The following is a 26,070-nucleotide window of genomic DNA, read 5'->3' as shown; positions in this document are numbered from 1 at the left end:
CCAATAGGAACGAGATTTCCGCTTTGGAAGGCTCTTCCTTCAAGCCCCGCCCCTCTCATGGCAACTTCTTCTGCTCCGGGTTGGTGTGGGGCGGAGCTAGAGGAGGGGGCTGGGCTTTGCGCCCGGCTCTGTTCCAACCGGTGATGGGACCCAACGGGGCGTGTTTTGGGGGACGGACAAATCGCGACTGGGGGGACTTAATGGGTGTTACACACACGCGCTCGCCATGGTCCTCGTGAGTCTTCGGTGGCGGCAGCTGCTGCAGAAGTTGCGCGTCGCTATTCCTCTCCCACCGGCTGGGCGTTTAGCGCCCGCTCCGGTCAGGTTTTGGCACGCCACTGGCGCCAGCTATCGGCTCCCGGAGTCTGGCCATGGGCCTGCTAAGGGAAGGAGGGATTGGGACGGCAACCGGAGCAGCTGCGGAGCAGGGGGCGACGAGGAGGAAGATGAGGACGGGCTGGACATAGATGAAGATCTGCTGGAACCGAGCCTGCCCACTCTCCCTCTTGACGCCCAGAAAGTGTTTATTGTTCACCCAGCTGTGAAATGGGGGCCAGGCAAGCCGCAGCTAACCACAGGTGTGATGCCAGACGTCAGGCACAGCTACACAAGAAAGGTTGTGTGTCTGCAACGCAGCTGCGCCCAGCTTGTCCTCCTGTGTGTTGTACTCGCACATGGAGTAACGGTGTTGGCACCAGGCATAGAAACCAGCCCAAATCATCACAAGTCAGCTGCCTCTCAGCCTAACCTACCTCTCAGGGGATTAAATGAGATGGGGGGGATCCATGCACACGACCTTGAGCTCCATGGGGAAAAGGGAGGGGTATAGATGCAATTATTGTTAATAATACCATTATGGTGCATTAAACTGAATTTGGGGTGACTTCTGCACGGGTTTATGGGACTTTGAGCACATGTGAAACTGTCTTGGAACAGAAACAGACTGGTGTCTCCATCTCTAGACGTGGCATTGCCTCTAGCTTGAAGGGTGTTAACATTCCAAGATTTCATTTCGTAGATGTACTTTTCATTATAACTGTGTGTTTATGGATAAACAGATGTTGAAAATGGATGATGTTATGTGACTAGAACTCTATTTGTATCAATTTTCTCTCCCAACTGACAGCTGAACTACAACTAGCTGAGGCTGCTGCTCTCATAAACACCATACAGAACTGGACAGTTGTAGATAAAATAATCCTTTCTACAAAAGTTCCTGACAAGAAATTTATCTTTGGCAAAGGGAATTTTCAGCTTCTGACTGGTAAGACAATACCCGTAGGAAGCTTTGAAGCTTTTTTCTTTTCTCCTTTAATGCTTCACATTATCATTTTCATAAAATGAAATGAAACCCCGTGGTATCTAACCATAAGATTTATATACTAATTTACCGTATTTTTTGCACCATAACACTCACTTTTTTCCTCCTAGAAAGTAAGGGGAAATGTCTGTGCGTGTTATGGAGCGAATGCCTGCGGGTGGCGGGGGGGATCTGCTACAGTCGTGAGCGGAGGATCCATGGTTCCCCTTCCTTCCTTCCTTCCTTCCTTCCTTCCTTCCTTCCTTCCTCCGTGGTTACAAAGCATGTATCCACATGGATGCTCAGGATTTTTGCATTGGGCTATTCCAAACTCACTGTCAAATCACATGTCTGTGGCCACAGCATGAACCACAAAAATCATATATCCACTATTTCGTTTAGAATATTTTTTTTCTTGTTTTCCTCCTCTAAAAACTACGTGCGTGTTATGGTCTGGTGCATGTTATAGAGCGAAAAATACGGTAAATACTACATGTTCTAAAGGGGGGGGGGTTGAATGGCTATAACTTTGAAATATTTCACTGTGACTGTTTCAGTGAAATGTTTAGGTTTGCTATAATAAATAATAACAGTTGACTGTACATAATGGACTCGTTCATTTACAACTCTTTAACCTGCAGCTTATTAAACTCTGAGCAAGCTTTCTGCATGTGTACTACCCGCTTACCCCTTCCCCTCATGCACCAGCTGTTGCACCTCTGTTGTTTTCTAATGCACCCAAATTGGGGGAACAGATTAATATCCATATGCATTAATCCAACATCAGATACTGGTAGTAGTATAATGCTATAATCTAGCTATCTGCAAGAGTTAGTCAGATGTTTTCTTAGCAAATGACTGATGCTGAAACTCTTGCCTTACCTGAGAGTGTGAATTGTCCCTAGGAATGTGATTGATGAGTATTTGTAGGACACGGCGGAGGAAGTGGGTGCCTGCCCTGCCAACCCTTGAGAAATGCCTAAAATGCAGGGCTACTATTTCACTTTAAAAAAAAAAGTCAATATGTTACAAAATTGTGTATCTCAATACTTTTCTTTTAGATAAGATTAAAGGACTGTCAAACGTATCATCTGTCTTCGTAAATGTTGAAAGGCTTTCTCCTCTAACAAAGGTAATCCAAAGTTTTATATCTAAGCTAACAAGTCTTCCTTCGTGGTTCTGGAATATTTTTATTATATTGATATTGTGTGAATGTAGCTAAGAATCTGCATAAATCATTGATTTAGTAGTAGTCCAGTAGTCGAGAAATAACTCTGATTTTATTCACTTGCTGTTGAACGGGCTAAGTAAACCTGCATAGGATTGGACTATGACAGAGTATGATGTTTGCTTCGTGGCTAAACATCACTAAATTTTACCTAAATATGGTTCCATATTCCCTTTCATGCATCAGTTTGTAATATACACATGAAAAACTGGTCTAGGCATTCTTTTACTTGTACCTCAAATACTTCCTTGTGATGACATTTCCCCTCTGTAGCATAAATACAGACCACACAATGTTGTAATGCAGTAGTTTACTCAATCCACTCCACTAGGTACCAGCTGCTGGTGGGAGCAGGGAAACTCACAATGCGATAGTGCCCGGTGATATGCTACATATTCACACATGCTACGCCAGAGAAGAGGAAACTCATCATAGGTGGTAACTTGGGTGTAGGTGAAACCATGTCTAGAAAGGCTTATGGAGCATAGAGCCTTCTTCAGAATATATTGCTCCTGTGTTGTCCAGCAAAGGGTCAGGGATACATAGACCTCACTCCCATGCCTTTGCATTAACAACATGACTGTGTGCTGATAGAAACTTTGCACATACAGTTGCATGCACAAAGGCTTCTATGCACTCCAGAAGCCTGTGCAGTTCAGTTTCCAGGTCACATAGAAGCCTTTGCACGTACAGCTGTAAGTGTGAAAGGTCTGTTGGTACAGATAGTTGTGTTGTTCGCATGAAGTCTATGGGATGAGGCTACTTGGTCCATCCCCATTCCAGGAGTGACATCTTCTATATCAGAAGGCTATAAATATGCAGAAAATGAAGCACGAGGTTTTGCTTTTGCCTCTTTCAGTAGCGTGAGCTGTTCTGATAGGTTTTACAATCAAGTCCTTAAAGCCATTAGATGCTAATTTTACAGCAGTACATTGTTAAAATTCTGAATTCCATCAAATTCACAGGCAATATAAAAACCTTGAGTTTATTTTATCTTTTAAAAGAAAGAACTTGAAGAAGCCTGGCAAGTGAAAGTCTTTGACAGATACACAATCGTCCTTCATATTTTCCGCTGCAATGCTCGAACAAAAGAGGCAAAGCTCCAGATAGCATTGGCTGAAATCCCACTTCTAAGGTACTTAAAGCAATGCACATTTCATGTTAGTATCTGAATAGAAAGCAGAAACGCTTGACAGCTATGGTTACAGTCCTATGCCAACTTAGCAAGTGCTTTCAAACTCAGTGGGGTTTAACTTCTGGCTAGGCATGTATAGGATTGTGCTTTAGGTCTCATTAAAAGCAATGGTATTTACTTTAACTGCAACTAACTTCTTTCATAGGGACGCGGGTGGCGCTGTGGGTAAAACCTCAGCACCCAGGACTTGCCGATCGCATGGTCGGCAGTTCGAATCCCCGCGGCGGGGTGCGCTCCCGTCGTCCGGTCCCAGCGCCTGCCAACCTAACAGTTCGAAAGCACCCCTGGGTGCAAGTAGATAAATAGGGACCGCTTACCAGCGGGAAGGTAAACGGCGTTCCGTGTGCTGCGCTGGCTCACCAGATGCAGCTTGTCACGCTGGCCACGTGACCCGGAAGTGTCTGCGGACAGCGCTGGCTCCCAGCCTATAGAGTGAGATGAGCGCACAACCCTAGAGTCTGTCAAGACTGGCCCGTACGGGCAGGGGTACCTTTACCTTTACCTAACTTCTTTCATTGGTTTCAACTAATTTTATCTGAGTTGCATCCATTGTAACTTAACTGTCAATAGACTTTTATGGCCATTGAAAGGCATATTAATTTTTTTATCCCTCAGGACCAATGTAAGAAATGATGTCAATCGGTTGGATCAGCAGAGAGGTGGCTCAAGATACATTATGGGTTCAGGTAGACTGCATTTATTGTGGAAATCAATAGTAAAAAAACTCCATCACTATTGCAATCAAGGGCTTTGCTGCAAACACTGATTACCACCCACAAGCAGTTTTTCTTTATGGAACTGTTCTTGTAATGATTCCTTTAGAGCCATGCATATGAAACATGTTTGCTTAGACTTGGTTCTGTGGATTCTCCCAGAAAATCTGTGGCCTGGTTAGCACGTAATGCTAATCTAAACCATAGCTAAGCATGAATTGCTGCTGCCTTGCTCTTCCTCCCGATTCTGCTGTTGCCATGCTACCTGAAGATAAGCTGTGGTTTGGTTTTGCGTTGCATCCAGATCCAACTCATGGTTTGTCTCCCGACAAAGCATGAGCTAAAGTCAAGCTTTTTTTCTTGGCTTACCCGTGGGTTCAGACATAATGTCAAGCCAAAACCATGGCTTAGCTCCAGATAGCAGGACAACAGCTGGAGGAATGATGCAGGAGTGACGTCTGCTCTGAATACCCACATACTTGCCTACTCATGATTTGGCTTAGCATTATGTGAAAACTGGGGTAAGAATAAAAGGGAGTCTGGCATTCTTTTTACAGATCTTTCCTGAAAAAGGCATGCCTGTGCTAGTATGTTCAAGGTTAAAGACTATTCTAGCTGCAATAGGCAGGTGTGGCAGTCATGTTCAGTGTTCTATACATTTAAGCAATACAGTGATACCTTGGGTTACAAACACTTCGGGTTACAGACTCCGCTAACCCGGAAGTAGTACCTCGGGTTAAGAACTTTACCTCAGGATGAGAAGAGAAATTGCGCGGCGGCCCTCTAGCTAAAGTGATACCTCAGGTTAAGAATGGACCTCCGGAACGAATTAAGTTCATAACCAGTTACCACTGTATACACATTTTTTATTGTGTTCCACCAACTGCTGAATCCTTCATCTCCCTTCCAAAATTTTATTTTCATATACAGTGGTACCTCCAGTTGTGAACAGGATCCATTCCGGAGGTCCGGCCGTATCCCAAAGTTTTCTCAAAAGGAGAGACCTCTTCTGCACATGTGCGTGCGGCAGTAGACCGCTTCTGCGTATGCGCAAGTGGTGAAACACTTCCAGGTTTGCCGCTTTCGCAACCCGAAGTTTACATTACCCAAGGGTAATGTAACCCGAGGTTCCAGTGTATATTAAAATTCTTTATTTTATATTATCACTACCAATGATGGAAACTGTTACATTTTAACAAAAATGATACATGACTTTTCAGATTGTTTCCAGCTTTTATTTTTACTGTTGTGTGATTATTATTTTTTAAAAATAATAATTGTGCAAAGACTTAATTTTGGTGTCGCCCTTGTTTCCCTCATGTGTTCCAAATGGGTGATTTTTGCTTTGCTGCTGCTTGCCTTTCAGGTGAAACGTTCATGGAAGTACAACTTCGCCTCTTAAAAGAAAAGGAACTAAAAATTCGAAAAGCGCTAGAGAAGCTTAGAAGAAAAAGGCGCTTACTCAGAAGTCAAAGAAGAAAGTCAGAGTTTCCTACTATTTCAGTAATGGGCTACACTAATTGTGGTAGGGAACAGCACCACAAATGCTTATGTTGCTAGTATTTAAGTACTTGCCGGAAATTCATGTAAATGTGAAGAGAGCTTTGTGTAAGGAAGTTTTAATTCTTGGACTGTAACATGTATGCATGCCAGTTCTTCCCGAGAAAACAAAGTGCTTTTTTGTTACTTAGTAGGGTCACCCGCATATCTAAAATCCTTGATAAATGATAGTGCCTAAGCCTCTTTGCAAAGTTTTCACATTCTGCATTTGCCATGTGTGGAAGGGGATTCCTGAATACCCACCTGTGTTTATTGTGTAGTAGTATTTCAAAAAATAACTTACAGGGAGTACCAGATTCCACCACAAGAAAGGTGGAGCCTGATATGTAGGAGAAAAAGAATTGAAAACTGCAGAGATTTCAAGGACAGCTAGAAAATAAGACAGAAGCAGCAAAAGTGCACTAAAGGGGAGGGGGAGATACAAGCTTTTAGGACCTCGGGGTTTCCTGTTACTGGTGTTGAAACAACCCTCTCATCAATCACAGCTCTGATTTCACTCCTTGGCTACAAATGCTGACAGGTAGAAGCAGTCAGGCTGGCTCATTTCACAGAAGGGTGCTGCACACTTAGCTCCATAACTGTCTTTTGGGAAGGGAAGGGAAGGGACTTGGATCCTGGGACCCCCTACCAGTCACAGAAAGACTCACAGGCACACTTCCTTCTGTTCAAATGAAACCTGATGGATCATGATCTCCTGAACACCTGTCCGTAACACACTGATGTGCACCGGCATATGGATTATAAAATAGTATTGACATGGTTGCTGGTTTTGTGCTTCTATAAATGACAAGTCTCCATCCCATTAACTCCCCCCCCCCTTTATAATTGTGGCTGGTTCAGCTTTTCCTTCCTTGATTTCTGTTAGGTAAAACCACTCTAATCAAGGCCCTTACTGGGGATTCAGCACTGCAGCCTCAAGATCAGCTCTTTGCAACATTGGACATTACAGCCCATGCTGGCCTCCTGCCATCATGTCTGACTGTCCTGTATGTTGACACGATTGGATTTCTGTCTCAGCTGCCCCATGACCTTGTGGAATCGTTTTCAGCTACGTTAGAAGATGTAGCCTGCTCAGTAAGTACAATCACCACCGTTCAACAGATATGGAGCCTAAAAGCCAACAAACATATTTGGGAGAAATTACTCTTAAGGTGGGTGCAAATACTGGGCCCCTGGATACTAGGCACTTGTTTCTGAGGAATTTATAGGCTTTTGTTTGACTAACCTAGAGGAAGAGTTGAGGACTGCAACATACTGTGCTCAATTTGTATTGGACATTGTCATAAGTGGGGACGCGGGTGGCACTGTGGTCTAAACCACTAAGCCTAGGGCTTGCCAATCGGAAGGTCGGCAGTTCGAATCTCCATGAGGGGGTGAGCTCCCGTTGCTCAGTCCCAGCTCCTGCCAACCTAGCAGTTCAAAAGCAAGTCAAAGTGCAAGGAGATAAATAGGTACTGCTCCGGCAGAAAGGTAAACGGTGTTTCTGTGCGCTACTCTGGTTTCACCAGAAGTGGCTTAGTCATGCTGGCCACATGACCCAGGGGGGACGGGGGACTGTCTGCAGACAAACGTCAGCTCCCTCGGCCAGTAAAGCAAGATGAACGCCGCAACCCCAGTGTCATTCACAACTGGACTTAACTGTCAGGGGTCCTTTACCTTTATTGTCATAAGTGAGAACTTTAGATACAAATTTTTTAATCTGTTTAGCAAAATATCATACCTATGGGGTGCAACTCACCTTGCCCCCGTAATAGTTCTTACATTAATTTCCAAAACCAACCTAGATATGCTGAATTGCTTGCTAACTTCAGCCTTCTTAGGTCTTTCTCAGAAATATGTTTATTTTAAGTCCTCATTTGTGTCACATATCTTAAATACTACAGAGTGATGCAAGAGTATTTGACAAAAGGAGCTTTACATGGTTTTGTTTTTGGTTCAGTTTTATCTGGTTGGAGGCATCCGTTTAGCTTTTTCAAAAGTTTCTTTTTCCTGGTCTATTTTTCCTCTGTTGTTCCAAGGACCTCCACCTCTAGCCTTAGGAGAAGGTCGAATTGCTTAGGGTCTATAGTTAATGTTAATATATGCTAGAGATGAAAGCAATTTCTACTTCTTAGGAAAGTAAACAGGCACTCTAGAAATTAGCCAAATAATACTTCACCTGGAGTTCAGTTTTGTACCTCATCAAATAGCAGTATGAAACACTATCCTTCTCTCTTACAGCTCTCTTTTAAAAGTCAAATAACTCAGCACCTTTTGGGGCATGCATATTATTTGTTACTAGGATTTAATCGTACACGTGCGAGATGTTAGCCATCCAGAAAGCAACCTCCAGAAGGAAAGCGTACTATTGGTTCTCAGGAAACTTCATCTTCCCAGCCACCTACTGGAGTCAATTATTGAAGTTCACAATAAAGTGGATTTGATAAATAGGTAAGAGGTAACAGAATGTTATCGTCTATATCTCCCGGCTATCTCAATTCTTAATCAAGTTAAACTAGAGTATTGCAATGAGCTGCAATGTGCCAGATTCATTTTCTGCATTGCTGGCAAAACACCACGGCCCTGTCAACCTGGACAAGAGCCAAAAGTCAGTGGGTGGAATCCCTGGCACTCATGGAAGGGCTTTTGATCCATCAGACACCTCCACACTGGTCTGGAAAATCCTTCCACTCTCTGGAGGGGTACAGGGGTTAACAGAGGCTTCTGCCGAGTCAAAAGGCCTTCCATGAATGCAAGGCGGATGGTTGGATTCCACCCAGCATGGCCAAAAATGGAGACGTTTTCTCTAACTCACAATGCCAAATGACTGGTAGGTGGAATCCAGCGCACAACAGTTTGTTTTATTTATTTCCTCAGTTTTAAACGTTATTTAAATATAAATTATGTTTTGTCCTTTAAACTGGATTGACTGGTTTATGAGTTTCTTAGAAATAAACCATTTAATATTTACAACCCTCAAAAGAGCTGCTTGCTTTTAATGAGGCTCAGAAACATGCAACACTTTGGGAATTGAAAAGTTGCACTTACAGAAGACCATAATGAAGAAAAAATTAATTTGTACTACATTTACAGTGAAGACAGACGTAGCACCTGAGCTATGTGATTGGTTTAAGAGCGAAAGAACCTTGCATTTACTTCAATATTTTTAATACTAGATAGTGGTAGGAACCAGAGTCAACCACGTGCCTGATCAGGGTTGAATACCTGAATTTTACCATTCTTCTGATCCTGATACTCTTGAATTTCCCCCAAACAAAATGATCTTGGAGCTTAATTCCAGAATGTTCTTCTTACATAGAATGGAATCAAAATATGAGCATCATCTTAATATGTCTGAAACATTCCTAGGCCCACAGCAACAAAACACACTGTGTATCAACTATATTGTTTCCTGCTGCCAAGACCTGACTTTGACCTCTGCTTTCTTCAAGGTATCATCCGGCTGAGCCAGATGCAATGGCAGTTTCTGCTCTCTTCGGGCATGGTTTAGAAGAATTAAAAAAGGAAATAGACAGCAGAGTTTTGAAAGTAACTGGGAAAAACATTATGACAATTAAAATCGATCTATCTGGACCTCAGCTCAGGTAAGGCTACTTACTGGTTGCGGGGTGTTTGTTGTAGAGCAAATTTGTATCGAGGATCTTTTTCATCAAACGCAGATAGCTTTTAGGTCTTTCGCCACAGCAAAGTTTTAGCACATCTTTAAAAAATAGCTTCATTTTCCTTGCCAAACCCACAACTTGCCTGTGTTCTGTTGGTTCTGTTGTAACAGTTAAAGCTGAAAGGCTTCCCTTCTTGGTGTGTTGGTTAGCTTTCTTGACCTTGAGTTTGGTGAAATATGTCCTTGGGTGCCACCAGGCCAGTGACTTGTAATCATGCTGCTGCTACTACTACAGAACACATCACCAATGCTTACCATTGACTGTCTAGACTGCAGTCACAGAACTGCTTTGTTTCAATGTACAGTGGTACCTCGGGTTAAGTACTTAATTCGTTCCGGAGGTCTGTTCTTAACCTGAAGCACCACTTTAGCTAATGGGGCCTCCCACTGCTGCCACCAGAGCACGATTTCTGTTCTCATCCTGAAGCAAAGTCCCCCCCCCCCTTTTTATTGATTTTCACAAAATTATAAACACACAAACATAAATCATAACCTTATTAAAACTAATCTTATTAACATTGTTAAGTGACTTCCTCGTATCCCCCTAGTTGAATTTCAGTGCAAATCATTTTAACGGTTTTCCAAATCAAAATTCTTATAAACTTAACTTAATCACTTAATATCTTTCTTTCTTACCAATTCAGCATTAAACATATTAATTCATCACATTACATATTTAAATCCTAAGCCTATCTGGTAATTGCAAGCTTTTTCCAATTAATTTAACTTAGCGTATTTAACTAAATAGTCATTAAATTTCGTCCATTCTTCCTGATACTTCTCCTCCTTCTGGTCACGGACTCTTCTGGTCAGGTCGGCTAGTTGCGAAAAATCCATCGTCTCTGAAGCAAAGTTCTTAACCCGAGGTACTTATTCTAGGTTAGGGGAGTCTGTAACCTGAAGCTTATGTAACCTGAAGCGTATGTAACCCGAGGTACCACTGTAGAAAGGAGCTAAGGAGTTCTTATTCTTCATATTGGGTTAGGGAACCCTCAGCTCTACCCTACCACCTTCCTGTGCCCACCTCACGTGAAGTATTTATGAGTATCGTGCAAAGTGAACGGCAATCCTGATTTGGAGGATTTGCTTAGACCAAGGAACTGCTTATTAATCTGAGCATGCAAGGGTAGGAGTGAGTGCATAAGCACACAGTGTTCCTAATACTCCAGAGATTGGTTTTTGTCTGCATACAGCCAATGTCTATAAGGCACTCACTGTTTTCTGCCTTTCTAGCTGGCTCTACAAAGAAGCGACAGTGCAAGATGTGGATGTTGTTCCTGAAGATGGCACAGCCAACGTGAAGGTGATAATAAACAATTCCACTTTGGGCAAATACAAAAGACTGTTTCCTCGATCAAGTTATTCCTCTTGCAGTTAACAAGATATCTTTGCAGAGAATCTCTGTTTAATAGGTATTACAGAGCTGTTAAACACACACACACACACACACACACAGAGAGAGAGAGAGAGAGAGAGAGAGAGAGAGAGAGCGCTTTGCTAGAATATAGACCTTCATCCTGTTTGCTTCAGACAGACCAGGAACTGTTTGCCTTGAATTGCTGAAGAAAGTATTTGTGAAAATGTCATGAGACAGTTGCAACACTTTCGGTTTATGGGGAATTGCATAAAACCACCCATTCTTGGCAAAGTGGCAGATCTATTCAACTGCTTATATGCAGGGTTTGTTATCAGTCAGAAAGCTAATTTTTAATCAAAGTGAATGTTGTTTTATCAGAAAAGTTGCCGTGATTTTCCAGACTGCTAATGCTCTAACTTCTGTGTTACAATTGCTGACACTTTGTTAAAAAGTACTTAATTATTTGGAGAAGAAAAGACCCAAAGTTTTATATTACAGGCCTGGGCTCCCCTCCTTTAACAAAAAATAAATAATGCCTTGAGGAGAAACTTGATTGTAGCTCTATTTTTTCCAATGTACACTTAGAACTGTTAACAATGACCAGGGATTCTGGAATACATTAGTCAGCCTTTCTGCTGCTGTTCCTTTCTTATACCCTTCATAGAAGTAGATTAGCTTATACTTATTATTATTATTATTATTTCTGTAACGCTACTACATAGTGGTTGAAGTCCAGTGCTCTTATTTATTCAGTATGACTTCCTAAGGTTTGCTTTTGGAACGAATATTCCCCTTCCTGTTGCCTACCGTGGTAAACATGATGCTCTAGCTAAACATTTTGTTCCTTGTTGTTGTTGTCCGACTCTTTGTGACCCCATGGACCAGAGCACACCAGGTACTCCTGTCTTCCTAGTGGTCCCTAAACCATGAACTTCAATCACATTCCTTATTTTTCCATAAGTAAGCCTTGATGAATTTGGTAACCCTGCAGAATTTTAGACTTAGTGTAGCTGAGCACGCAGTCAAGAGTCGCTGTCTCACTTAGCATGCAGCCTTTTGGGAACTTGATACAGCTTGGCTTTCGAACCAAGAAGAAAAGCTGCGCACGTCTTTTAAAAGCTTTCAAGATGAGCCAATTCCCTAACTGTGGGAGCCTGCATTCCTGGTTTTCCATTTTTGTATCACCCATATTCTCCCAGATCACAACAGCATAGAATGCTGCTCTGCCTGTGGTTGTCGGATGCCTGTCCCAAACACTCAATGTTTCACAGTAATATATCCCCTGGTAGATTGGAATGCACAGATCTTTTCGAGCAGGGCTTTGGGAGATTGTATATTAGTATAGTGCAACTGCTGCACTAAATGCTTCCCAGGAAAACTGGGTCTTTTCATAGAAATTTCATGAATTTCATAGAGCCACCTTCGGTTTATCCATATCCTAGCTGCAAACAAAATCTTCAGAACATTCCTGTGAGGTAGGTGGGTTATTTATGGTTTTTGTTTCTTCTTCTTCTTTTTTTGAGATAGCATGCTAGGAGTTAACCCAAGCATGCATCCAAGCTGCAATGCTATTTTAAAAATTTTCTATTAAGGCCTATCACGTTTTCCACAAAGTTATTTTTTTCTATGAAGTCTCCAGCAATTATGTTGATACAGTCTTTCTTGGATCCAGGGCGCTGTTTTGTAACCCACTGATTTAGGAATGGAAGGGCAGGAAGAGTCATTTTCTTAACAGATCCACGTAGATGCGCGAGAATATAACCTAAATCTCCAGTGAGGTTGATTCCTGCAACAAATAATCCCGCTGTAGGGAAAAAAAGAAAAAAGAGAATTGCTAGCTGAAATTCCTGTGATTTTATTCTCTTTTGGTTATGTGTTTTCTGCACCAGCATAGAATGTCGTTATTTATTTTAGCAAGGAAGAGCAGACTTGTTCCCTTTCTACCACTATGTTGGTTCTGCTGCATTCACAAACCACAGAGAGCAAGCCAGATATTACTTTTGCCATTTATTTATCCATCTAGTAGACCACCCCATTGACCACATATCTGCGTAGTTCACAAAATTTAGACGATTGTTTTACTGTATCTGATGAAAAACAAAACCCTCAATATAAAATCCACATAAACCCAACACAAGGAGCATAAAATCATTCTAAAAGGCCACCCAGCTAAAAAAGAAGAGATTAGTTCCATGGACTAAAACACAAATTTAAAAAGTATGGGGATGTGCCCTACAGTGCAGCTGAGTACAGACTGTGGCTCTTAACTCAGCAGTTGATCTTCATTTTTTTCTAGATTTTTTCTAGATTTTCATTTCAAGTACCAGAGATGGACACTTAAGAGCAGAACTGACATGGATGAGCACATCTTGCTTCTCAGAAGAGAAAATCAAGTTGCCTGCCCATGAGCAATTCTGCTCAGTTGTAAGCTACCCTTTCTCCTGGACCCAAGCACTCTGCCTCCTATTTGCAGAATTTGGGTTCCAACCCCCATCAGCCCCAGCCAGCTGGCCATTTGGGAGATCAAAATGCAGCAATTACCTGGGCGACCATTCTTTTTCCTCATCTCCATGTAACGGATAAGCTCTGCCGCTGTTGTTTTATTTCCCCACCAGTAGGGAATCGCGGGCCACAATTCACAGTGCTTTGTCACTTGTCCTGGATCATCATAGGACAGAATAACCTGGTAGCCAGAGGACCACATGCTCCGTAGGGTCGGAGTGACCTGAAAGATAAGGGAAGTCAACATACTGAATTCATGTTGATCAAGTTCAAGGCAGCTCTGTGGAACCTCAAGTTCCAAGTCATACTTCCTATAGTTCCCTAATTGTATAGCAAAACATATGACAGTAAGACGGCTGCAAGTGGATTGCAAGACACTTTTGAGGATAAGGCCACTGAATTCATGGAGACTCTTCCTCCACCCCCTTCCATGGACTATGTATTTTTAATATAACCATTGCTAGTTTGATGCCCATCCACTAGCTTAGGACTGGGGTCTATTCAAAAACCTTTCTTCCTTTCCTACTTAAGTACATTTTTTTAAAAAATCACAGCACAATTCACTATACAGAAGCTATCTCCTAGGGACTGAGGTCCCTTCAGCACCCTCCACCCCATAAAATATTCGAAGGGGGGTCCAAAGTTAATGGGCATTGGTATGCAAATAGTGTAAATGTGCTGCATTATGTGATCAATTATGTAGGGCAGGGCTTACCTGCCTCTTCTCCTGCCCCCATATTTTATTCAAGTTGTTGCCCCCAATTCATTATCCATACACCCATGTGGAGCAGGCTACAGAATTGTCTGTGGTACTGCCTGCGAGTAAATCCCATTGCTATCAATGGAGCAACTATTCAGTGATATGTTTTACATTTGGCCAGATACTGAACACCCACACCAAACCTGGAAAAAGCTTACTTCAGCCAGGAGAGGATTGATGCTCATTTTGGGAGGGTAAATTAGGTCTTGTATCCTGTGTTTTACTCGCAGGCTCATTGAAATTAAGCCACATGACAAAATTAGGTGCATCACTTTCAATGGGTCTATGCAGGGTAGAACTTAATTAGATGCAACCATGTAAGCTGCCATTATTGTTTTGCAGCTTCTTCTTTTTTTAATGTAGCACACCTTAAGGAATTAACTACGTCAACATGTTTACATGCCGAAACATTTAACATCTTAGTAATGTCAGTAATAGCAAAACATAATTTAATTTGTGCTAAGGTTGAGCTCTGGAATCTTTTCAAAAATGTTAGCAGACAAAGAGTCGTGGAAAAATGTTAGCAGACAAAGAGTTCCTTTCTATTTTAACTAGCTTCAGTCTGTATCCACCAACTGGATAGTGCGCCTCAGGTCTCAACACTACTTCTTTTTTCATTTTAAGAAATTAAACACTAAACTATTCCCATTGAATCACAGTGCATCTTTTGAAATCCTATTGACCAAAAAGGATGTGGGTATTGATGTTAATATGTACAGAATCTCATTCAATTAGAGCATAGTTCGAGGATATATACATGAGCAATCCTATTTATTTCAGTGTATCATCCTGAACAGGCCAGTGTGAATAAGGCTTCTACAATCTTGAAACTTCACAACCAAACATTCCAAGCAACTTACATTTCTAGGACACAGTTTGCCACTGAAGATCTCCTTTGTGCGGGAGACCAAATGGCGGTGATGGTCCTCATCTAATCCATCAAAATTTCTGAAAGCTAGAACGACAACCTCCCAGGGGTGGTTTCTTAACCATCGTAAAATATCCCACAGGACATCCTGCAAAAGCCAACATGAAACAAGTAAAATAAATAGCTGCTAAGTGCTACGAGGAAACTGAAACAAACAGCAACCTGTAATTGATGAATTTCGCAAGTGACACTAAGTTGCATACTACAGATACAGTGATGTTAATTGTGCAGGATTGGAATTTTTTTTTCACATTTCCTGTTTGACATATGTTAGCTAACGCAAGCTGAGTATATTATCTACAGTATGCAGGGATGTGGGTTTGCCGATCAGAAGGTTGGCGGTTTGAATCCATGTGACGGGTTTGAGCTCCTGTTGCTCTGTCCCAGCTTCTGCCAACCTAGCAGTTCAAAAGTATACCAGCGCAAGTAAATAAATAGGCACCACTGTGGTGGGAAGGTAAACGGCATTTCCATCCGCTCTGACTTCTGCTACAATGTTCCATTGTGCCATAAGCGGTTTAGTCATGCTGGCCACATGACCCAGGAAGCTGTCTGTGGACAAACGCTGGCTCCCTCGGCCTGTAAAGCGAGATGAGCACCGCACCCCATAGTCACCTTTGACAGGACTTAACTGCCCAGGGGTCCTTTACCTTTACCTTGTCTACAGTAGAGACAGCTAAAAAAAAAAAATACCACTTGATGTAATTGCAACAATAGAATAATCTTGACTAAATTGTGGGATCTTGAAAATCTCGACTTTAATTTTCAAGTCTTAAGTGGCAAGTAACCTGTCCTTATGACACAGCAGAGTATTTCTGCTCTGTTTGCATTACTGTCTGACAGGAATAGTTGTTCAACAGTGGAACAGACTCCCACGAGAGGTGGAGGTTTTTAAGCAGAGGTTGGATGGCCACCTGTCATGTATGATTAAGTTGAAGTTCCTGCATTGCACATGCCAAAAAACAAAACAAAACCACAAACCAAAACAGAAGAGGTATCCTAGCTCAGAAGGCCTTTTGGTTTAAAAGGCTCATATTAACATCTGTTGCATAGTCTCAAATCCTTTTGACATCAAATCCATTTGGTACACATAACAGAGCAATCAACTTAGGGGTGGGTTGCTCAATCATTATTTTCCAATAAATATGGCAGTGTTATAATTAGAAACCTAAAGTTAACCACAGATGAAATACAATACAAAAAACCCCCCAGAACATTCATCACATAGTAGGCAGAATTAATGGGCCATTTGATTTAATAATTTTAAAAAAGGATCTGATTAATTAGATACATAAGGTGTGATCCAAAGATTCTTGAGTGTACCCATCTACAGAGACTTCTTTTTCTCCAGCCTAACTGGGAAGGAAAGTGAGCCACAAAGACAGAAATCAATATTTTTCTCCACTTGCAACTTGCTTTTCCTTCCATGCTGGGCGGCACTTGATCAAAGTGAGCTACAGGATATTCTGGGGAGAGGTGTCAGGACCACACTGGGCAAGGCTGGAGGCTGCATGCCGTCCTTAAGCTGTGGTTTTCCCACCTCTCCTCTACATGGAAGGGAAAGGCTGTATGCACCAGAATTCCTTTTCTGTCCATGTGGTGCGCTCCCTGGCTCATTAAAAAAAGAAAGAAAACACAGAGGAAGCCTCTGTGCGTACAGAAATCTCTATAAAGGCCAGTGCACCCAAATATCTAGCAAACACAATTGTCTAGTTCTCACTTAATTGGTAAACCATGTTTTAGCACTACACACACCAGGAAGTAGCCACAAGTCTTGGGCTCACAAATTCTTTGCTTTCCTTCTGGACAGCCAGGAGAAGGAATTTGGACCAGAGATTGCCCCATAAAGCAAACTTGTTAGCTTCAGACACTGTGGCTTGAAGTTGGTTTGTTCTAAAACTGACCAGAGTTTGTTTTGAACCACAGTCTGCATATCTATTATTCTTGGAAATCTAGGTACACCAGGATCTCAGTATTTTGAAAAACAATCTGTTCCAACCTTGTGGAAACTAGAAGGCGAATAAAAGAGAAGCAGAAGTGTGTTTTAATTCACGCTTTGCAAAGCCAGTCAGGCAATTCTGAGAAGCTGATTCATATTTTGAACACTTAGGGTTTGTAATGTTTGTCTGCTGTAATTGTTGCTTAGCCTGCTGTGGAATCCTAATAATCTTCAAACAGATTAAAATATACCAGCCAGACATCACAGGGAATTGCTATGTTATACCTGAGTCAACATGGTCATTGCTGAATCTTTAGTAAGTCTAAGTTTTGGGTCTTATTGAAATGGTGGACACCTGAGAAAAAAGCTTTTTGAGAGCTGCGCTTTCTAGCCATAACTCATTTGGTTAGGTTAGCTTCATTAAGCTAACAAGTTAGCTGTGCTTTAACTTAAATCCCATTCAGTGGGAGCTAAGCAAAAGTAATTTAGTCTGGATCTATCTTTATTATATTTATAAAGCAGCATAACAGTAGCCAATATACCAGTCTACTGCATCTTCGCGGCTACCAAGATTCCTGCAAATTAATTGCAACAGCCCCAATCCAGAAAAAAAGAGACATGCACAAGCAAGATCGAAAACAATGGGGCAAGTTTGTAGATTTTAATGGAAATAAAGCACATCTGGTTTCTTCTGAAGAGGGCCATTGCTACAGCATGAATACAAAATACCCAAGCTGGATATTGATTGCTCTCTGTCTTTAACATGCCTTCAGTTCTCAAGGCCATCCTGGGCTCCTTTGGGAGGAAGGGAAGGATATAAATTTAATAAAGAATCGTAATCATGCATGTTGGTTTTAAACTTTCATATTGTGGTAAAGTCATCAAGGACCTTGGATTTTTCTAGACAAGCTCCACTGAACGGGATCCATGTAAAACACAGATGTGCTTAAGCAGCGCCCTTTTCATTCCAACAGGACATATGCAGAAGAACATCCAAATATATTTCCACACTACAGACTTGAAGGAGCATCTCCTTGAACTTTGACACTAAAGATCATTTGATACAAAAAAAGGGGGGGGAATTAACATCTTTTTCAGGCCATAATGGCATTCAATGATTTCCATTCCAATACAGATCCATTGCACTCTATTGAAAATCATGGCATCAGTGACCATGATCTGGCCCGTAGGAAGGTAGCGTATTCCCTGCACTCACAAACAGACCTTGGTCTGAAGTGAGCCAGCACCCATACCAAGCTCTGGGAGCACATAAGTGAAGTTTCTGATTCACCTGGTACAGATGTGGTACAGCCATGGCGACCATGCATACGTATACATGCATATAATATAATGTATAATATGCAAATGACCAGACCAACTAGTCCTGCTTAGTATGCATGGGATGTCTAGTTGCAGCACTGTTTGCAGGATCATAGGGGTCAGTACTCTCTGCACTGGCTGCAGAATCAGGCAAATTACCTGGCACCTGCCTGATCCAGTACACAATCTGATAGTTCCAAAAGCCAATGGTAAAACTGATGGAATTACTCTTCCTCAAATGGGATATGCCCCCACAAGGCTGTTACAGATGAGACATTGAGGCATACATGCAGCTTTTTCACCTGCACCAGGAAGGGGCTGGCACATGCCCCATATTACTTAAATAGTAGTTAGATCAGGGCTGGGGGACCTGCAGCCCTCCAAACATTGGGCTACAGCCTCCATCATCCCTAGCCAATGGATGAGGCTGATGAGAGTTGGGAGTACAACATCTAGGGGAGTTAGATCATTACAGTGGTACCTCTGGTTGCGAACAGGATCCGTTCTGGAGGCCCATTCGCAACCTGAAAAGAACGCAACCTGCGTCTGTGCATGGGCAGGTCGCAATTCACCGCTTCTGCGCATGCATGTGATGTCATTTTGTGCGTCTGTGCATGCGCAAGCAGCAAAACCCGGAAGTAACCCATTCTGGTACCTCCAGGTCGCCGCAGGACACAACCTGAAAATGCTCAACCGGAAGCAAATGTAACATGAGGTATGACTGTATATGTAACTACAGTAAGTTGTCTTAAACTCTTTTTTAAATTGTGTTGTGATGTTGTGTTTTAAGTCCTCCCTGGGACCTTAGGGTGAAAGGCAGGTAATAAATCCCATGATAATATGAAATAATAAATACTTCAGTGCTATGAAAGCAAAACTGTACCTCTACAACTGCTGTTGTGTACAGCATATGAACAAAGTGCAATTTCATGGAAGGTTCATCAGGCTTGTGAGCAATCCTCAGATCAAAATACCTTATTCCAGCATCCAGTTGCTCTGACAGAGTCAGCACCTGTCAAGTTAAAAACAAAGTGCAAACAAGAAAAATACTGAATTGTCTCAGTAGCACACTTTTTTGACTTTAGATAAAAAATAGTATTCAGAAGACAGCAGATTGTGCTGTTAAGTTGCTTAGCACAAACTTCAACATTTTTAATACATCAGGCACATTTATTCTATTTCTCCTTACGGTAGCTGTGGGATGGTACATCTCATATGGCCCTTACAGCAGAGTGAGCATGCTAACTGTTGAAAAAGCGAGCTTCAGTAATAAGAAATAGGAACCAGAAAGTTTGAGAACTGCTTACCTGTGTTATAGACCACCTCAAAATAATTGGGTGTACTATGCTGTGCATATGCTTGTCCATAAACTGCAGCAACTTGGATTCATTTATGCTCACTTTCGAGTCCTTATCCAAGCAATAAGTCATAGCATCATGACTTCCTATTAGAATAAAAACGTAAAGTCAATCTACTTCCAATCATTTGGCAAATCTTACCCTCTGCACAAAACTTCATCTCTAAAACCATGTGGCTTTACACACAATTCCCACCCTAAGCACATAATTGCAAAAAGATCTAACAGTGGGGAAAAGCGGGTATCAAATCCCAGCTCAGTGCTAACCCTTTCATCAAGTTTCTTAGAGGCTGAGAGACTGGGTTGAAAAGCAAGATCCATGTGATGTCTGATTCTGAGCCATCACACAACCTCCCAAGGTTGTTGTTTCTGGAGGGCTGGCAGAAAAGGAAAATCATTCCTGGCTAGTTCTTTCCTCTCAGCAAGAAGCTTTAAATTAGAATTTCCTAACCACCCTCCTGACACAATTTGGGCAAACTACACATACCCCAAAGGGACGCGGGTGGCGCTGTGGGTTAAGCCACAGAGCCTAGGACTTGCCAATCAGAAGGTCGCGGTTCGAATCCCCGTGACGGGGTGAGCTCCGGTTGCTCAGTCCCTGCTCCTGCCAACCTAGCAGTTCAAAAGCATGTCAAAATGCAAGTAGATAAATAGGTACCGCTCCGGCGGGAAGGTAAGCGGCGTTTCCGTGCGCTGCTCTGGCTTAGTCATGCTGGCCACATGACCCAGAAGCTGTACACTGGCTCCCTCGGCCAATAAAGCGAGATGAGCGCCACAACCCCAGAGTCGGTCACGACTGGGCCTAATGGTCAGGGGTCCCTTTACCTTTACCTTTTACACATACCCCAACATTATGGCTTACATCTATTAGATTTTGTCGATGAGATTCGGCGTTGGGCCTGCTCCCTGACTGAGTTGTCGGGCACCATAACAACAGTCAACATGACAGGAAGAAGCTCACTCCAGAACTATTTCCAAAATGTGGTCTACACATGTTGATACTGCATTTGTGGGAGTGCACAGGTGCTACAGAGCATAGCCAATCCAAATCATAAGTGTAATAGGATACTGAAAAGCTGGTGCTATTTACCTGGAAGTGACAAATTAGAGAGAGGAATGCCCCAGAGACATTCCGGCAAATTAGACATCCATTGGCCGCCGTCACTGTACAAGTGAACAGATTTCTTTTTTGAACGTCCCTTCATTTTCCCCTTTTGCGTGATGTTCTATAAAAGAAGCTGAACAAAATGAGAAGTTAAGTCTGCTCCGTCGGTATGACTTTCTCATTGCACAGTACAGTTGTGGCACTGATTAAATTCTAACACTTACTAAATTCAGGAATTATAGGTGCCTTGCACCCACAAACTAATAACAACACTCTAAGATAAGAATGTAAGAATCAGAGCAAAGGCTAATTTAATCAAACTCTGCAATTTGATTGTGGAAGGGACCACAAACATCATCTAATCCAATCCCGTGCAATGAAGGAATCTTTCGCCTAATGAGGGGCTTGAACCCATAATCCTAAGATTACGAGTCTCATGCTCTACCGAATGAGCTATCCCTCAGATACTTGCCATCTAAAATACCTGGAGGGCGCTAATGTACTAGACAAAAAATCACACATCAAGTCTTTGTTCCACCCTTTGTACCTGACATAAACTGCCCTCTAAGGCAGCCATTTATATTGCACCAGCCGAAGGGCTGTGACAGTGGTTGGAATGATATGCATCAGCACAATTTATCACCGCCTTTTTCTGAGTCATGGCAAATAGGGCAGAACTGGGTAACTGACCTACAGGCACCAGGTCAATTCACCTGTGAGTGGCACTAGTCACCATATGCATCACTGCTCCTAAAGCATATGCATGGGATTAAAACAACCCATCTAAAAGAGGTCTATACCCAATAATAGATTCAGACAATTGGGTTCTTCGCTTAATGTGATGACTTTTGTAGCTGCCTTTGGAATCTAACAGATGATAGTGTCCTAAAGTCAAAATGCATTTGAAAACCTATAAGCATTATGTTGTCCACTACTTCAAAGACCCATTTAGATGACCTGGTTATGTTTGAATCCCAGTACCTAGATACTGCAAAAGTCGGGGGGGGGGATATGGTTGCCTGAATTCATCTTTTTTTTTTTCTTCACTATGCAGATAAACCAATCAAATTACCTTTTCCTGTCCTGAAAGTGCATATCAATGGTTTTTTATATACTTTCCAAAGAACTGTAAAATCAGTTTTCAGGAATTTGTTTTAAAAGGCATCTACACTTCTTTTTTTACCATGTCTAAAATCCCAACCATTTACACAGGTAACTAGGAAGAACAGTCTGCCATCCACAAACCAAGATCAACAGTGCAATTCTTTGCATGCTTACTCAGAAGTAAGGTCCACTGTGCTCAACAGACTCCCAGACAAATTGATATAGGATTGCAATCAAAATTATGTCAAATGGCTGAGGGGGCTGTGGTGGAAAGAAGAATCTTGGTCCAATACCAAAATAGATTTTGAGTAAGTCATTCACGTTTGATATGCTAGAAAATAATATTGATAAAATTAATAGTCTACACCAGTGTTTCCCAAGTTTAGGTCTCCAGCTGTTTCCAGACAGTCATCTGGTCTTGCTAGCTAGGGATGATGGGAGTTGTAGTCCAAAAGCAGCTGGAGACCCAAGGCTGGGAAACACTGGTCTATACCCACCCCAAATCTGTCAATCTATTTTACTACATGAACTGCAAAAGATGCAGTATGTCAAAAGCTGGAGTCAGGAATAGGTCAGCAATAAAACAACACCACCACCAGTGTCATTGAAGTTAATTCTTTACTCAAAGAAACCAAAACAGTGCATACCTAGTGGTCACAGCAATCCTTCCGAGTAGGTCTTGCCCCAATGAAGCAGTTGTGAGAGCCTTCCCACCACTCTCTAAGGCTCTTCCCCCAGTTTCTTCCCCAGCAGACTGAGGCTTCATAATCTTGTCTCTCACTGCTCCACCCTCTTCATTTCTCTGTGTGTTCTGTGAGACTGGGGTGGGGGGGAGTTGGTCGCAACAGGAAAGGGAGACCCCCTGGATTCTTCAGCAGCCTGCCTCATCTCCATCTCCTGGCCCTCCTCCTCTCCTGCCTCTGAAGCTGGACTGCTCTCTGCCACAGCCTCTCCCTGCTCACTAAACCCTGTTGCCTCTTCAGCTTCCTCTGACCTCTCACCTGTCATCCCACTACCAGTCCCCTGGCCTCTGAGACCTCTTCCCCAGGGGTTTCCCTTGAGGGTTCCCCAGCTGGTGCCCCCCAACACTCCTCTGCATCCAGCCAGTCCATGATATAGTACAACAAAATCCCAACATAACAACAGATGTCATTTGGGCAAAATTAATCCATGTACACTTTATTCTATAAGAATTAGGAACATCAGGGAGCACAACACAGATTAGACTCTATACAAACACATCCTAATCTGCCCCATATATAGCAGCCAATATTGCCTGACCACAGGAGATCATGACAACCATAACCTGATTTATTTCCTACCAGGCTATTAACCTATTTTTTTTGTACAGTCCCTTCTTCCATTCCTTGTGTATTGTTTTCCTAAGTAGGTCAGTTGTTCCCACACATAAATTACGAATCAGTAATACTAAAGTTTCCACAGCTCAGGCATAATCTCCTAATGAACCTTATAAGCCAGGTAAAAATGCATAATAATAATAATAATAATAATAATAATAATAATAATGTCAGAGCAAACCAACTTTCTCCCTAACAAAAAAAAAAAAAGATGTTAGAGCACCATTCATTTTATGGGCATTATTCTCACCATCTCTATTCTAGATCACCCATCTATTCAGGTGATCAGTAGTAACAGTATCTGCTAAACCAAACACGTGCCTGTTTAGTGAGAAGATCCTCGTGTGCAATAGCAACAGGTTCCTGATGTGTAAAGGAACCTCTAGCTTACGGTCATTATTGCGTGAAATTCCATGTGAGATGCTAACTCATATTCTAATTTGTTATATTTATACATCATACTTCAAGCTATATGACTGTACCATAAAATTGCATAATTACAGTGCATATGTTTGAGAAAAGTTCTAAACAGGTAAGGAGAACCTGTAGCCCTCCAGGTATTATTGGACTTCACTTCCCATCATTCCTAACCGCTGTCCATGCTGCCTGGGGCTGATGGGAGTTGGAGTCCAACAAAATCTGGAGAGCCACCAGTTCCCCATACTTGACCTAAAAACTTGTACGTTCAAGGCTGAACTACATGTTACAATAAATGCATGGTTTCACCAACAGCACCTTCTGTCCTACAGCAAATCCCAGCTTGAGGGACAATTTTAGTTGGACCTGGAGTACAAAGGAAAAGGTTTAATCTTCCCCTCCCTCTGCTCCTCTGTGCCTGCAAGTTAACAAAAAAGAAGCCAGACATATTAAATATGTAACTGCATTTAATGCAACATGTACCGTATTCTGGATCTTTCTGTATTTGTCATGAAGTATACATTCAACTCTTTTATCACTGCAATCCAATAAATGTACTTATATGATACACATTGCCTCATTTATTCATATTTCGGTCTGATATTTCATATTTTGGTGAAGTATGAACCATCCCTAAGCATTTATTGGAATTTGTGGATGCCGCTTGTTTTGAACACATCAGCAATCCGTAAAACACAAAGTCCACAATTTCACAGTTCCCGTCTTGCACTTCTTTTTAGAGTTCAGCAACCCAACTCGGATGAACTGAAAGGCTCACAGACGACGGGGGGGGGGGGGGAGGCACGGGTTTCAGACCCAATACAAAATTTCAAGTAAAAATTATTATTTAATGCGTTTGTAGATCGTCCTCCCCGCCCCCCATAGACACCTGGGAAGTTATTTTGCGCAAAATATTTCAACGGGGCATTGGTATTGTCTGTAAATAATCCAAGTTCCCTCTCTCTCTCACTCTCTCTCACACACAAAGCACCTAGAACGTTATGCTACTATAAAAACTGAATGGGAAAGTCCTATATAACAATGGGGACGGATGTTTATCAGTTAGACTTTATTACTGCTGTGGTGGCACAGTTAAAAAACCGGTTGCTTAGAGACGCGGGACATGACCTACATTCAGCTGTGGGAAAATATTTAAGCTGCAGTCCTAGTCACACTTTCGAGAGTAAACAAGGCTGCACAGGATTGCATCGTTGGTCGCGCGCAAAGCGGAGACGGGAGACATCAAATAATTTTTATTTTAAAAAAAGAAAAACTGCAAAGAAAAACTGTTAACTTACTTGAGGAAGAATCAGAAAGATCCCGTTCCAGGAAACATTCTTCAAAATCGCCCTGTCGCGTGTCACATTTGGCTTTCTACAGCACGCAGTTCCACAGCGTTGGGGTCGCAGCTGCCCGTTCCTCTCAGCAGTAGCAGAGCCTCGCTTCGCCTGCTCTCTCAATCCGGGCCCGCTCAGATTCTGGACCCAGCGCTCGCCTTTTCCCAAAAGCCGCTGCACCGGGAAATGAAAACAAACACACGCTGGCCTCGATTTGCATGCAAGCCCCGGGATTGGTCCTTGTCGCCAACGCCCCGCCTCTTGCCTATGGGGGGGGCAGCCGAATTTGGGGCGGGACGAGGAGCAGCAAAATCTGAAACGGCAAAATCAGGGCTTTATGAAAGCGCGGAAGCAGAATTGCGAGTGGGTGAGAGAGGCAGAAGAAGCGCCGAGAGACCCTGGACACACTCCCTTGCAAGGCTTACTTGCGAGTAAATATGGATCGAGCTGCACACCCCACGCGCGATTGAAGAAACACGCGTCGGTGGTGTGGGACTGCGCCCCATCCACGGAAGGTTTTTAACAGGCTGGTTCAGGCTTTCTCAGAATTAAACGGCAGGGTTGGATTAAAGGACCATCGTGGGTCCTCTTCCAAAACTATGGTTCTGTGATTCCAGGATTACTCCTAAAGTATCATGGGCGTAGCCAGGATTTTTGTTGTTGGGGGGGGGGCAGGCTTTTTTTAAGGGAGGCAGAACCTCAGATTTGGATTGATTTTTAATCAAGCAAATACTGTAAATAAAAAGAACGAACTGACCAATGGAGTCGCTTATAGCTCTCTTTCTTTCACACACAGCTTCATTGTTGTCCATAGACCCAAAATACACAGTACGATATCAACAGTTATTAAGGTGCAAAATCGGTTCTGACACTCCACAAAAGTCCTCTCCCCCGCCCCAATAAATCCTGGCTACGCCCATGTAGGGTAC

The 26,070-nt window shown here is 42.5% G+C and overlaps 2 protein-coding genes across 8 annotated transcripts; one reads left to right on the top strand and one right to left on the bottom strand.

Moving 5' to 3' along the window:
- Positions 1 to 108: 108 nt before the first annotated feature.
- On the top strand, positions 109 to 11,562 carry GTPBP6 (GTP binding protein 6 (putative)). Of its 2 annotated transcripts, none has more exons than XM_083734455.1 (10): positions 109 to 578; positions 1,127 to 1,264; positions 2,362 to 2,432; positions 3,533 to 3,663; positions 4,339 to 4,409; positions 5,803 to 5,961; positions 6,862 to 7,070; positions 8,278 to 8,426; positions 9,428 to 9,580; positions 10,891 to 11,562. In XM_083734455.1, the coding sequence occupies exons 1-10, from the start codon at positions 227 to 229 to the stop codon at positions 11,033 to 11,035; spliced, it is 1,578 nt and encodes a 525-aa protein (XP_083590581.1). In that variant the 5' UTR covers positions 109 to 226; the 3' UTR covers positions 11,036 to 11,562. The 2 variants fall into 2 exon arrangements, with proteins under 2 accessions (XP_083590581.1, XP_083590582.1); XM_083734456.1 differs by having other exon boundaries at positions 398 to 616.
- PLCXD1 (phosphatidylinositol specific phospholipase C X domain containing 1) lies at positions 8,935 to 25,346 on the bottom strand. 6 transcript variants are annotated; one of them, XM_083734560.1, is made up of 9 exons: positions 25,103 to 25,333; positions 24,123 to 24,222; positions 22,677 to 22,840; positions 20,911 to 21,058; positions 19,771 to 19,907; positions 19,347 to 19,475; positions 15,137 to 15,292; positions 13,556 to 13,739; positions 10,261 to 12,818 (listed from the first exon to the last, which is right to left on the bottom strand). In XM_083734560.1, exons 4-9 carry the CDS (start codon positions 21,023 to 21,025, stop codon positions 12,583 to 12,585), a joined length of 957 nt encoding a protein of 318 aa, XP_083590686.1. In that variant the 5' UTR covers positions 21,026 to 21,058; positions 22,677 to 22,840; positions 24,123 to 24,222; positions 25,103 to 25,333; the 3' UTR covers positions 10,261 to 12,582. The 6 variants fall into 6 exon arrangements, with proteins under 6 accessions (XP_083590683.1, XP_083590686.1, XP_083590687.1 ...); XM_083734561.1 differs by lacking the exon at positions 24,123 to 24,222 and having other exon boundaries at positions 22,677 to 22,848; XM_083734559.1 differs by lacking the exon at positions 24,123 to 24,222.
- Positions 25,347 to 26,070: the final 724 nt, after the last annotated feature.

Source organism: Podarcis gaigeae (genome assembly GCF_964106915.1).
Source record: "Podarcis gaigeae genome assembly, chromosome: 4".
NCBI lineage: Eukaryota > Metazoa > Chordata > Lepidosauria > Squamata > Lacertidae > Podarcis > Podarcis gaigeae.
The sequence above is the reverse complement of the archived record's forward strand: the minus strand, read 5'-3'. Positions and strand labels throughout refer to the sequence as shown.

What these genes read in the sequence shown, in the direction of transcription:
- GTPBP6 (XM_083734455.1), top strand. Translation starts at nt 227, where the DNA reads ATGGTCCTCGTGAGTCTTCGGTGGCGGCAGCTGCTGCAGAAGTTGCGC. An exon ending in GGCTTTCTCCTCTAACAAAG is followed by an intron (nt 2,433 to 3,532) that starts GTAATCCAAAGT and finishes ATCTTTTAAAAG; the next exon opens with AAAGAACTTGAAGAAGCCTG. An exon ending in TAGAAGATGTAGCCTGCTCA is followed by an intron (nt 7,071 to 8,277) that starts GTAAGTACAATC and finishes ATTTGTTACTAG; the next exon opens with GATTTAATCGTACACGTGCG.
- PLCXD1 (XM_083734557.1), bottom strand. Translation starts at nt 21,025, where the DNA reads ATGAAGGGACGTTCAAAAAAGAAATCTGTTCACTTGTACAGTGACGGC. An exon ending in CTCTAATTTGTCACTTCCAG is followed by an intron (nt 19,908 to 20,910) that starts GTAAATAGCACC and finishes TTATTCTAATAG; the next exon opens with GAAGTCATGATGCTATGACT. An exon ending in ACACAACAGCAGTTGTAGAG is followed by an intron (nt 15,293 to 19,346) that starts GTACAGTTTTGC and finishes TGGCTTTTGCAG; the next exon opens with GATGTCCTGTGGGATATTTT.